General features: G+C 40.6%; 1 protein-coding gene across 1 annotated transcript in view; it reads right to left on the reverse strand.

Moving 5' to 3' along the window:
- The window catches only part of PREX1 (phosphatidylinositol-3,4,5-trisphosphate dependent Rac exchange factor 1), a 204638-nt gene that overhangs the window by 118217 nt on the left and 73016 nt on the right, over positions 1-13405 (reverse strand). Inside the window, exons 2-3 of the mRNA XM_012539711.3 lie at positions 4802-4873; positions 1036-1158 (exon numbers count right to left, since the gene is read on the reverse strand). Of these exons, the coding sequence (XP_012395165.2) occupies positions 1036-1158; positions 4802-4873 (195 nt within the window). The remainder of the gene's footprint in view (positions 1-1035; positions 1159-4801; positions 4874-13405) is intronic.

Raw genomic sequence — 13405 nt, forward strand, 5'->3', positions numbered from 1 at the left:
AAGCTTTTCATAACCTGAGGGCCCCTACCTAACTTTCCAGTCCAAACAGCACAGCCCTATTTGCTCTACCTCAGACATATCTGGAATGCCTTTTTTCTTCAACTCCATCCCTAAGTCTCTCAGACTGAGCTCAAATGCTGCTTTGTGCAGGCAATTCTCAGTGCCTTCCCCTCTCAGAATGCCTTCCATCCACTCTGTACAGATCTTTCTATGTCCTTTCTTCCATCAGAATGTGAGTTCTTCAAACACAGGGCTTGGCATAATGCCTGAAATACACTGAAATTAAGGATTCTAAGAAATGGAAAAGAAGTGGGAGGACCGTTTTGTACAAGGGACAATCTGTGGAAAGGAATGGAGATAACATTTATATGAAGGAAAATTTAAATCAGTTTAGCTGGACTATAAAATTCTTCATGAGAATTAACATATAATAAGGCTATGTAGTCAGACCTGTGTTTAAATAATATCATTCTGGCAACTGAGTGGAGACAATTAAGGAGAGAGGAGATAAGGGGCTTAGGATGGTGATTATATGAATAGAAAGAAGGGAACAGAGTTTGAGGGGAGATGGGATTGGTAAATCTCAGCAGCTGAGGAGTCAGGGGAGATTTCCATTTGACCTCAGGGCAATAGCCCAGTCTGTACTTTTCCCTAGAGAAAAAGAAAGTCTTTGTTTCATAATCTTATTCCAGTTTTTCAATCCAGGAAGCTGGTACCTTTGGAGAAATAGAGCAGGTTCTCTGCATACAAGGGAAAAGGGCAGACTTTCTAAAAATACATCCTTGCTGAGGTGGATGTGAGGTCCTTTTAATTGTCTTTGGCCAAGAATGGTTCTCCCACGCTGCCCCCCTCTTTCCAGACTTTTCCAATCCCTAGAAAAGATAAGACTTGCTTGCCCACCCTTGGCAAAAGAAAAAAGGGCAGATGAACAGAAAAAGGGGAGAAGCGGGAAGGGATGGGGGAGAAGGGGGGAAAGGGGGAGGAGAGAGAGTGAGAGGAAGCTCCTGGCCAACACAGTCATTGAACTTTACTCACAAATTTTAAGAATACATTTCCAAGTTCATGCTGACTCTGAGGCTCGGGTTGTAAACTAAACTCCAAGGCATTCAGGAATTCCTTATGAACCTCCAGGATGTCTTCAATGTTGGAAAAGAGAATCTAAGGGGAAACAGAAAGTATTATATTAGTTGGGTCAAAAGAGTAGAGACTCAAATTAAAATAAATTCCCAAGTTTTTCCTGAGCCTCTTGTCCAAGATCACAGGTACTAAGCATTAAGGCCATTTCTAATTCCAAACCTGCGACTCTTCTCTTGGTTCTAGCCCTCATGGACCTCACTGTTTGGGTAAGCAAAAAAAAAAAGTCCAAATACCTAAAAGACAACTCATTTACAAGGAGAAAAGTGCAAAACGAGTCATTTGAGTTGCTGGGGACAACATTAAAAAGGAGCAGTGGACAAAAGATATTTGAGATAGAAGGAACAATGTGAACAAAGAAGGGTAGAAGCATAATGTGTACAGGGGAAAGAGATAGTGCATAGTGATGCAATTTGGTTAAAGTATGAAAAGCAATAATGTGAAAAATTGGAAATATTATGAAAATCAGAAAAGCAAGAGGATGTCTCACTTGACATAATACTGGTCAAATTGGGAAGAGTCTAGACTGAAGAGTTAAAATTTTACTAATAAAGCAATGAGGTACAACTTGTTTTCAATAGAGAATCATGCAAAAGAAACATATTCTAGCAGAAGTAAAAAACATGAATTAGCAAGCAGAGAAGCCGTCTAATTGTAAGGAGGTTACTGCAATAGTACAGGGAGAAATAGTAAGGGATTGTTCTACAGTGTTGAGTGTAGGAAAACAAGAGGTGTTGGATGGTGGAAGCTATAGAATTTGGTAATTAACAGAATATTTGAGGCAAAGGAGATGAAAATGATGTGGTTGAATGAAGTGGGTAGTGATGGCACTAAGAGTGTGCATATGGGACAATAGTCCCAAAGACAGAAATTTGGAGTGAATTTAGAAGGAATGTTTAATAAGCCTGGCTATTATATCTCCAGAACTTCCAACCCTTGGATTCCCAATTCCCTTATTGGAACCACCTCATCTGGTCCACCATTTCAGACCAGCCATCTTCTTGGTTATCTCTCTATTCCCTTTCTTCCAGTTCTAGAATCTTGATCAGTGCAGGGACCTCCCTAAAGGTCCCTTTCACTAGCCCAATAATTTTCATGACCTTTCCCAGGCCAACATTTGGCCTAGGTATGTGAGATCACCCTTTTGGAAGGGAAGCTTCCTGATGGCACAGTCTCCTATAGTGCTCAGCATATAGTAAGTATTTAGTAAATGCTTTTTTATTCATTTATCTGTCTTTAGGCAATCTAAGTGAAGTTCAGAAGAAAGTCTGGGGCTAAAAGTGAGGATCTAGGAATCCTGCATTGAAGTAGTCATTGAAGGCAAGGGGATAAATGAGATAGAAAAGGGAAGAAGAGGGATAGAGAGAGAGAGACAAAGAGCAGAGAGGAAAAAAAAGAGAGATTTCAGGCAATAGAAAGAAAGAGTAACACATACATTAAAAGGTTAGCAAAATGAAGAACCAGGAAAGGAAACAAGAAGAGGAATTATAAGAGAGGCAAATAAAAACCAGATTAGAGCTGAATCTGAAGGAGATAGTGTCTAGGAGGAGGACAATGGCTTGCATCCTCCTTCATCTATCCCACAGCCACCACCCAGGTCAGACCTTTATTACCATTCTCCTCCCAATCCTTCCAACAGCTTCCTCCATTTTCACCCTATAACAAACTATTCTCCAAATGAATTTTCTTTATTCACAGATCTGACCGTGTCAATCCTCTTAAAACCCTTAAAATTTCTTACTACAGGAAATTTCAAACTCCTTAGCCTGCCATTCCATGTCCCAGCACTTTAACTCTCCCCTACCTGCCATCCCCACCCTGCCAATGCTTTGCTAGCTGCAGATCTTTTCGAATGTCTACCTCACCCCTAGCCAGCTCTTAAAACATTTTAACTCAAGTGCTATTTCTTCCCTGAAGTCTTCTTGATGCCAAATTAACAATAACTATTCATTTCCAAAATCTCACCTGAAGTAATATAGTAGAAAGTCATATTAAAGACCTACTATCTACTATCATTAATCTTTATTCAGTTACTGAATTTAGAACTTGGGATTTAAAAAAATGAATGTTAAAAATTGTCTTCTAATTGGGAAAATACTATTTTTAAGAGACTTCAGTTTCCTCATCTGGAAAATGAGTATTATAAAATTATTATTATAAAGTATTATAAAAATCTCAAAATGTGATTTTTATGGAAAGAGCTTTAATTGATATATGGTGTTTGTATTTTAGTTACATGCATATGTCATAGTTGTCTACTACAGCATGAACTCTATGAAGGCCAAGAATGGATATAACCAAACTTTCTATCTCCCTCTGCACTTAGTGCAGTACTCATAAGATATTTCATAAACATACTGATATTAAGAATTATGTAAAGTAAATCAAAATAAAGTAAACAGAATGCAGAAAATATATAAATGCCTATAGCACTGGGAAAGAAGAAAGGAAGGAGGAGGAGAAGGAAAAGGAGAGGGTACCATAACCAAGCTTGAACCTCAAAAGAAAGAAAATGTACCTCCCTGAATTCTTGGCAGAAGTAGGGAAATATGGAAATACAGATTAATAACTAGCCCACAGGACTGCTCCCTACCTTTCTTTGTAACAAAATGTGGCTGCCTGGAAAGAAGAGAAATTTATTTGGACATGAGAGTGTAATATAAGATAGTAACAAAAAAATTTTGATTAAAATAATTTTTTAAATGATGATAAATTTAAATGAATTGGAATCATCCATTCTAGCTCTCCAGAGGAAAGCGCTCAAGGCTAGAGCTCAGAATTAATGCAAGCCAGGAGTCAGGCAGAAGCTGGGGAAAAACCCCTTTGGCTGGCCTCATCTAGCCCAGAGCTAGATGCTACTCCAATCCCCAAGGAGGCAGGGGCAAAATTCAAGCTGCCTTCTGTCCACTTGGATTGATTGTACTGGTCAAAGCCCCTGAGAACCGCCTGGATAGTCATCTGTCCTTTCACTCATGTGCACACACTCAGAAGGAGGTTAAAAAGATGAGCCAGACAGAATCTAATCTCACATAGAGTGATGGCAGCAGAGGCTGTATCTTCGAGGGCTTTTTTGTTGTTGGGAGCTGGGATTCTGGCAGCAAATCTTAGGAGAGATTCTTAGGGAACTTGGTCTGTGAGGATGAGCACTTAATTCAGAGGAGATAGGATGGACCTCATGGTCAACCACAGGGCCCTCAGACTTGTGGCCCAAACAGATTCAAATGTAACTTGGTGATATTCAAGGACACAAGAAAATATAGATTGTATTTTCTAAGTCAGTATGAATTGATGGTTTAGTGGCCCCCTGTTCCAGAATGACACCTGATCTAAATAACTTCATTTTACAGATAAAGAAACCAAGACATAGAGAAGTGACTGGCCCAATGTCACTCCAAATGGTAAATAACAAAATCAGGATTTGAGACCCAAATTTTCCAACTACAAATTCTGTATTCTTCCTTTGTTTACTTGAGGCACCAAAGTAAATGTGGGTGTTAATGAGGGAGAGAAGGAAAGAGGGATGCTCCATTGGGTGTTCATAAGACAGGATGCTAAGCACAAAGTGGGAAAAAGGGAGTTCATCAATCCCTCATGAGGAAACAGGCTAAAGCACTCCTGCCTCCCTCCCGTGTCTCAGCACCATTGTCCAGGACCCAGACATACAAACCTTGACATTTTCCTCAGTAATGCACTTGTCTGCTGAATCGGCCACATTCTGCCGGATGCGATGCAAAAAAGCCTAAGAGAAAGGGAAAAGAAGCAAAAGGACAGTTAGGGCTCAAATGCTCACACTTGCCTTTCTAGCCAACACCAGGCAATAGGACTGGACTTTCCTGCAGGGCCTGATTCATACAAAGTCACCCTGATGTCTATATTAATTCAAAATATCCTCCTTTCCCATCTTGAGACTCTCCACTGTCTGATGCTGCAGGATGTCCCAAGCTTCCCTTAACTTTCTTGACAGGACTCAAAGTCAGAATTCAAATGCTTCTCCCTCTGGGTCACCCCCAAATGAGGTGTACTTAAAGCTCACTGCTTAAGTCATTACAAAGGGAAAGAACCTATGGAAGCTTATCCATCAGAACCCTGGTGAATCTTTCAACTAGATCATAAGGGAGATAATTTATTTCTCCTCTGGGACACCTCCAGAGCCCTCTCCTCTGACTGGGAAGGAGCCAGCTGTTCCTAATCCTACTCCAAGGGAGAGAGGGAGGACTGAGATAGAGAGAAAAGTAATTTGATGAATGGGACCAAAACTACTCCCAAGCTCAGCTAAGGCTTCCTGGGACAAAAAATACTAGGAACTGGAAATACCTGGAAGAGGAAGGAGCAGAGGGAGAAGGGAGAGTTCAAGCACTTAGCTATCTACTATGTACCTGGGAGGAAAGTATTAGTCCTATCTCCAGTTTTTCAGTTGAAACTAAGGCAGACAGAGGTTAAGTGATTTGTCAGGGGACTGACTCTAGGTCAGGAGAAAGGGAGGAGATTGCAGTATCAATAAATTAGGAGATGGAAACCTGGATTCTCCCTTGCCACCATTTAACTAGGCAGCCAACCCTTTTGGGGTTCCAGCTTTACAATGAGGACCAAGTTGTCCTTTCTGGATGTAAAAGCCTCATAATCTTGTGGACTAACAGGAATAATAATAATAATAATAAAAACAATAATAAAAACATCTTATGTGGGAGTAAGAAAAGAGGAGAAAGGGGAAAAGGAAGAGAGAAAGACAAAAAGAGGGAAGGAGAGAGAAATTCAGAAAGGAAGACAGATTCAGAGATAGAGAGGAAGGAGAGAGAGGTACAGAGAACTAAAAATGAATTGATTTGACTTGAAATCCAGATTCATCCACTTCCTAGCTGTGTGACCAAGACCAACTCACCTAACCAAATTTGAGTCCCAGTTCTACTATATACTAAGTGACCTAAGGAAAGTTACTCCTCTATAAAATGAAAGGATTGGATTAGATGGTCTCTGTGGGCCTTTCAAGCTGTAAAGCTAAGATCTGATGTTTGTTTCTTTGCAAAAGCAAATAAAAATAATGTATGCAAAGCCTTTTGTAAGCCAGAAAACACTATACAAGTATCATTATTAATATTATTTTAATTGATGGACACAATCAGCAGCTTCAAGGCTGCTGACTAAAAATTTACCGGCATTTTAGTCACCATGCGTGTCATATCTAATAATAGCAACAGGCCCGTAGTGAGATGTGCAGATCACATTAGCTGGCACAGTCAATTCCATCAGAGCTGAGCCCATGTGTTAATTTAAAAACCAGCTTCTCTCCTGACGCCTGTCTGGGGAGATCACTGTGTGTCAGAGGGAGGGAGGGAGACAAAGAGACACTCTCAGTGAAAGAACAGCAGGGAGAAGGAAGAAGGAGGGAAAAGAAGGGGGAGAGGGAGGAAGGAGAGACAGAAACAGAGACAAAAGACAGAGACAGAGACAGAGACAGAGACAGAGAGAAAGAGAAAGAAAGAGAAAAAGGGAGAAAGAAAGAGGGAGAGGGAGTGGGGAAGGGTTTCCCAGACACATTGTCAAATCTGTTCCAGTGTCCTCAAAAGGTTTTTCTATGGCTATCAAGGAGAGCCCCTCAGCTGTCACTGCTCATTGTCACGCTCATTAAGAGATGGTTTGAGGGGTCCTGAATTCCTGGAAAATGATTTTCAGAGTCATGAGATTGGCTGGAACACTCCCTTAAGATTTCCTCCACCTCCTAGCCCTGGACAAAACTGAAGTTAGGAAAAAGGAAGCCACTCAGAATAAATGTAGCAATTTATCAATTAAGCACCTATTATGTACCAGGCACTGTGCACAGCTAAAGGCCACATTCACAAGCCTGGTCAATGTTAAGATTAATCAAGGAATCAGAGTGCCTAGGGAAGAAAACAGAGGGACTGGAAAGATAAAAATCTGGGCTCTGGTAACATCTCTTTCATAATTTGCTATGTGACCTGGCTACAGTAGCAAGTAGGAGCTGGACAAAAAAGAATTCTAAAATCTTGTCAAAGGCTAACATTCTAAGATCTACATTATACAGCCTCTGTTTTAAGAGGTAAAATGAGAAAGTAGAGAGGTATGGGACTTAACCTCCCTGGGCCTAAATATCTCCAAAGTCCCTTGGATACTAAATTCTACAATTCCCAGATTCATCCATTCCATGTGAATTCCTTCTACATTTTAAAGGATGACTTCTGCTGCTCAAATCCTATGTTACATATTCTACAGTCTACGACCTGAGACTTTTTATTGCTCAAATATTCTGTTCTATTTTGTGGTCTTTCTAAGCATTCAAAAAAAATGGCACCTTAGAACAGAGAAACGTAGCACTTCCAGTTCTGACATTCTCTGTTCTATCCACTCCATCCACCCCACCCATCTCAGTTCTCAAGGTACCATCTATTCCATATTCTAAGGATTATTACAACTCAATGGCTTCAAAACAATGAGTGAATGATAAGGTCCTTCCGGAGAGTGAAAGCTTGGGGGGAAAGCTTAAACTGTTTGTCAACATTAAACCAAAGCTGGCTGAGGGGCACAAAGGGACAGGAAGTTGTATAACCCACTTGCTGTCCTAGATTCTGGCTTCCTGTCCCCGTTTTCTCAAATTGGTCGTGGGGCTTTGCTCATCACAGGGCTCTTGCCTGCCCCTTCCAAGGCAATTGTGAGGAGACAATGGCAGTCCAGGCTGCCAGCTGCGGGCCCTACAAGCGGCAGCCAGAGTCACTTCCAAGCATTCTGTGTCAGGCAGCACCAGATTGTTTTTTTCTATGGGTCTATCAGCTGTGGCCCACACCCTGCAGGGTAAGTTAATGTCCTCAGCCCCACTCCTACACCCTGCTAAGGAGGCTCCTGAACAAGGCCAGACAGGGCCCTGTCTACCACTCCTCACTTCACAAATGGAGTAACTGAGGCCTGGAATGAAGAAAAGGAAAAAATTGTTGTTTCCTTTCCCTCTGACAACTCATCCTACTCATCCCTTTATGATTCTCTCTGCATGCCATCTTCTTCTCCAGGAAGCCTTCTCTGCTCTTAGCCCTCCTGAAAAGTGATCCCTCTCCTCATCTGATCTCATAGCATTATAATCTGAATTTTATTCTATTTAACCAACTACTAAATACTACTACTAAACTACTAAACTAAATAGTAAAATAATGACAGGAAGTCAGTCAGGTTCACTTATCTTTATAAATCCCTCTTAGCATTGAGGTTATAATCAACAATCAGAGGACCTCTCAGGTGATAATACTGGCAGTATTACTGGCAGTAACTAAATAAGTTAATGTTGAAGTGCTAAAATTACTAAGCAGCCCCCTGCCTTCTAACGGGATAGGGAGCATGTTAACAAATGAGTAATTTATACATGTAAATGGAAGTAGCCTTAGAGGAGAAGGCCCCAACAACTAAGAGTCTCCCATGGAAGGTGAATAGCATATCATCTTCCATGGGAAAGGAACCCATGGAAGCACCTGGTCACATCACAATCCCAAGGCCCAGGAAGCAAGTAATGAGAATTGAATTCTGTCCACATCCATGACCATATCCAGGAATCCCTCAAACTCTCTATACATTCTACTATTGTTAATTCAGTCAAAAATATCATGTTTCTGAACCCGTTTGGAGTCTGTGTGTTTTTCTTGTTTCTTTTTCAGTCATATGACCCGACTTATTCAGGGTTTTCTTGGCATTTTACAGATAACTGAGTTAAGGTTAAATGACTAGCTCACAGTCACACACCTAGTGTTTTTAATCTCTGTTTCAGTTTCTTCATCAGTAAAATGGGGACTAAAAAAGTACCTGTTCCCCAGGGTTGTGAAACCTGCAACATTAGAAAGACAATGCAGAAGAGAGATCAGAGAAGGCAATTTCTAAACTAAACAGAAAAAAAAAAAGTTTTTAAAATATAGGTAAAGAAACAAAAAAAGAGATAAGAAAAGGTCAGACCAGACTAACCTCATTTCCTCTTCCACATTGCAGATACAGTAAATTTACCTAGATTTCAGCAAAAATTCTGACAAAGTCTCTCGTGCCGTCTTCACTGACAGACTAGAGAGAGGTGAGCTAAAGACTCACTGAGTGAATAATCATTATTAATGTATCAATGCAAAACTGGGAAAAGGTGTATCTCGTGGACTGTTCTTATGATTTCCTAGACTGTTTAAAATTTTTACCAATAACTCAGAAAAAAGCATGCTTATAAAATCTGCAGAAAACACAGAAATACCTAATAATGACAATCAAAATACAAAAAAAGTTTAGAATGTTAGAAGACCCGAGTTCAAATGTGACTTTGGATACTCTACTACTAGACTAAAACAGATTTTTCATAACTAAAAAATATACTAAAATGAAGGGCTGAAGCTAACACTTCAAATGAAAAAAAATTTGCAAGTACAAGGTGAAGGAACAGTGTTATTTTTTTTCCAAAAAGGATTTATGGACTGCAATTTTGGGATTGCAACCAAAGAAAACTAGAGGTCTCTCCAGATCTCATAAATCTGATCTTATTTAAGAAAGGCATAGTGACCAGAACCTGGAAGGTAATGATCCCACTGGCATTTGTCTTCATCAAACAAAATCTAATATATCAAATTATGTTCTGGGTCCGTTTTAGGAAAAGCATCATAAAGATTAAAAAAATAAAAAGCAACCAGCATCTTAAGGAAGTTTGGATACCATGACAGGCAGATGGGAAAAAATAAGCACGTTAAGCCTAGAAAAGACTTACAAGAGACATCATACCTCTCATCAAGCATTTGAAGGACATTATGTTGACAGCACAATTCTCCCTGGCCTCTGAAAGCAATGTGTAAGTTTCAGAGAAATAGCCTTAGAGTGTCAGGGGAGACCACCATCTCCTTGTGCATATCTTGGGGAGAAGGCACTGGAAGATGGGGATGAGAACCATGAAAAGAAGGTAGGATCTGAGCCTGGAGAGAAGAAACCAGGAAAGGAAACAGGCAGGTATATGGCTTCCTAAAAGCCTGGGGGAAAGAAGAGCTTATGGAGGGCTTTGAACCAAAGGATTTTTGTATTTGTTCCTGGGAATGATAGGGAGCTTACTGTGTCTGAGGTATGACATGGATAATTTTAGGAAAATCACTCTGATAGAAGATGGATTGGGGCGGGAAATCCAATAGCAGGCTATTGCTGTAGGTTGAGTCTTTAAAATACAAAGAGATATACCAAAATTGACAAATAGCTTAATAAAATGGGAGGAAGGAGCTACAAAAGGTCCTTAATGCTTTTGTTAGCCCCATTTATAGAAATTGAAGCAGGAAGAGTCATCCAGCTAAAAAGATTTCAAGTCTTGAGTCCAGATCCAAGGTTCTATCTACCTAGATGCTTCTAAGCTAGAAGGAACCTTGGAAAGTTTAGAACTAGAAACTTCTTTGGAATTCTAGGACTGAAACGAATCCAAAAACAAGAAACTGAGTTTCACCCAAGATTATACTCAGAACTACCCTCAGGTTTCCCTATGAGGTGTTTGAGGGCATCTTTTCACTGTATATTCACTGTACTTATGTTTCAGTAGAAGGAACAATAAAATGGAAATCAAAACCCCTGAGGTTTAGTCATAGTTTTGGTACTAACTCCTTGCATGATATTGGGCATTTCAATACATCTCAAATGAAGATATACTGTCTGTACTCAGAGGCAGCTGCAAGCTGTCGAAGAGCCGAGTTAAAATCCAGTCTTGGACAACTGTTTTTAGCTATTTGATGCTGGACAAATCATTAGTCTTTGCCTGCCTTGGTTCCCTCAAATAGAATAATAATACTACCTCCCAGGATGTTTGTGAGAATAAAATAAGTAAAATTCTTGTCATAGTGCCTAGCACATAGTAGGTGCTTAATAAATGCTTGTTTCCTTCTCTTCCTTCTTCTCCACCTCTTAAGGCTGCTGAAAGAATTCAAGAAGATAATGATTTTTAAAAATACTTTGAAAACTGTAATCTTATAGACACTGTTTTACATGTGTACATGTGTGTAGACATACATATATGTACTATAAACATATAGTACATATATATGTTAATATAATATACATTACATATATAGTATGTACTATAATATATATTACATAGTGTATGTGTGTGTATATATATATATATTATATATTACATATATATACAATATACACTATACAGAGATAACATGGAAAAATAGAAAGAACCAGAACTGAAGTCAGGGGAACTAGCTATCTCTGTAACCCTGGTCTAATCCCTTAAAACCTAATCTCTGGTTCTCCAGTTATTCACAGAATAGAAAAGGAGAGACAACTATAAAAGCTCTAGAGCTAGGACCTAGCTTGGGGGGGGAGTGGGGCAATGCCATGTAAATTTACCAATTCACTGCTTCCCCTAAGTTCAAGTCACTCCAATAAGGCTGAACACAAAGATTTCCCAGGCTGGAGCCAAAGTAAAAGCAGGTGATCAGCCAGAGATAATGGAATTTTGCCAGCTCAACATCAAGACCACAGTGCTTAGAGCAGACCCAGACCTTTCAGCTCTAACATTTTGTGTCCTAAGGTTCTTCCAGCCCCAAGATTCCTTCCACTTCAGAAAATCTAAATGAGTCTCTGGATCTCCTCTGTTTTCACTCCAGCTAAACATCTGAAAACCTTCCCACAAGTAGGAATAAAAGCAAAACTGTCTGGCCAGCTCACCCACCAGTGAACTGGTTACCGACTGACCTTTACTAGCTGACCTTTAAAGGTCAGGCTTGCACAGACAGGGTGTGGGTCTCTTATTTCCCAAACCTTCTGTCTCTGATAGTGACCAAGACCCCCATGTTCCTTAACTGAATGCAGCTAAGCAAACTTTCCTAAAGAAAAAGAGAAAAATGACTTAGCAGAGCAAGTAATTGGGGCTTGGGGGGGAAAACCAGAGCTGGTGTTGTTTTACAGACAGTGTGGGAGAATGGGGCCTTCCCCCACGGAGGGTACAAGGGAACAGACGGGTCTATCTTTATCAAGCGATGTCATAAACGCTGTCCCCAGGTGAATCAGAGGTTCCCCTTCTCCACTGCTCTGTCCTATTTCTGAAGGGCTCGGGAGATCCAGGCTTGGCTCCTCAATGCCAACAGAAACAGCTGACAGTGGACAGGGCATTAAAAGACCAAGAACAAGAAATCTAAAGGGGATGTTGTAGGATGTTACAAATTATTTACCCACGTTCAAGGAGAACTCACTGGTCAGAGGGAATTTCCATTTTCTTCCTATCCAAAGCCTTGAAAAGTCAGGAAAAAAGAAGAGGGGTAGGAGAGAGGATCCCTCCCGATGTTCTGAAATCCCTGCCAGCTCTGATATATACTGAATATGTAAGAATATATAATGAATAACATATACTAATTTCTATATACTAGAGGTTCTTCTCCCTCTGACTTTTTAGCAGTCTACCATTCTTTGCCACAGAGTGGAAGCAGGGGACTCTATGACTCAGCCAACCAGTCATACAGTCACTGCTCTGAGCAAAGGAAGGAGGAACTGAAGCAGAGGGGAAAGCCAGCCCTGGGTTCTTGATAATGCCAGTCACGACTAGGCAGCCACCAGGTCACTAAGCCTCGGGCCACCCACCTCTCAGCTGAAGAGAGAATCATGGCAGCGAGACAAAGGAAACAGCAAGTCAGAAACCAGCACCTAGGGGAAGGCTCCAGGTGGGCCTGCTCCCTCCTTATTTACTCCACAAACCACAGCATCCTTGGAGAAGAGGTCTGTCCACACAGAAACGTTCCTGTCTGTTCCACAACCTATGTCCTCAGACCCAGGACAGACCTCCAGGCCTGTTCTTCCCCCCTGTCAATACACAAGGCTGAATCTTCCTAGCTAAAAGCTTTCTGGAAAATAGCACTTTTTGCTCCGGAGAACTGCAGGATTTTGTTCTTGTGAAATGCATGGTAAGAACTTGGAGAAAACTGCCAGGGGAAACTGAGGCAAGAAAAGGAAACTGAGAACTTAATGCTTTTTAAAACTCTTGTTTGCTAAAATGTCATAGGATTTTAGAGCTAAGAATTTAATCCCCATCAATGATACAGCTGAGGAAACTGCAGATCAAGGAAGCTTAAATGACTCTTTGTGTAACATTTTTCTCCTGAATTCTAAGTCTTTCTCCTCCTCCTCGGTTTCAGAATGGCTAAAGTACTAGCCAAGTTCTCTTTGGGGTAGGATCCCATCAGTCAGTCACAGAGAAAAAGCTCCTTTCTCCCAACACAAATGTTACCTCAAAATGATGTACTCCCCATGGGCTATCCCATTTCCATACTCCTAATAC

Source organism: Sarcophilus harrisii, chromosome 2, assembly GCF_902635505.1.
Source record: "Sarcophilus harrisii chromosome 2, mSarHar1.11, whole genome shotgun sequence".
NCBI lineage: Eukaryota > Metazoa > Chordata > Mammalia > Dasyuromorphia > Dasyuridae > Sarcophilus > Sarcophilus harrisii.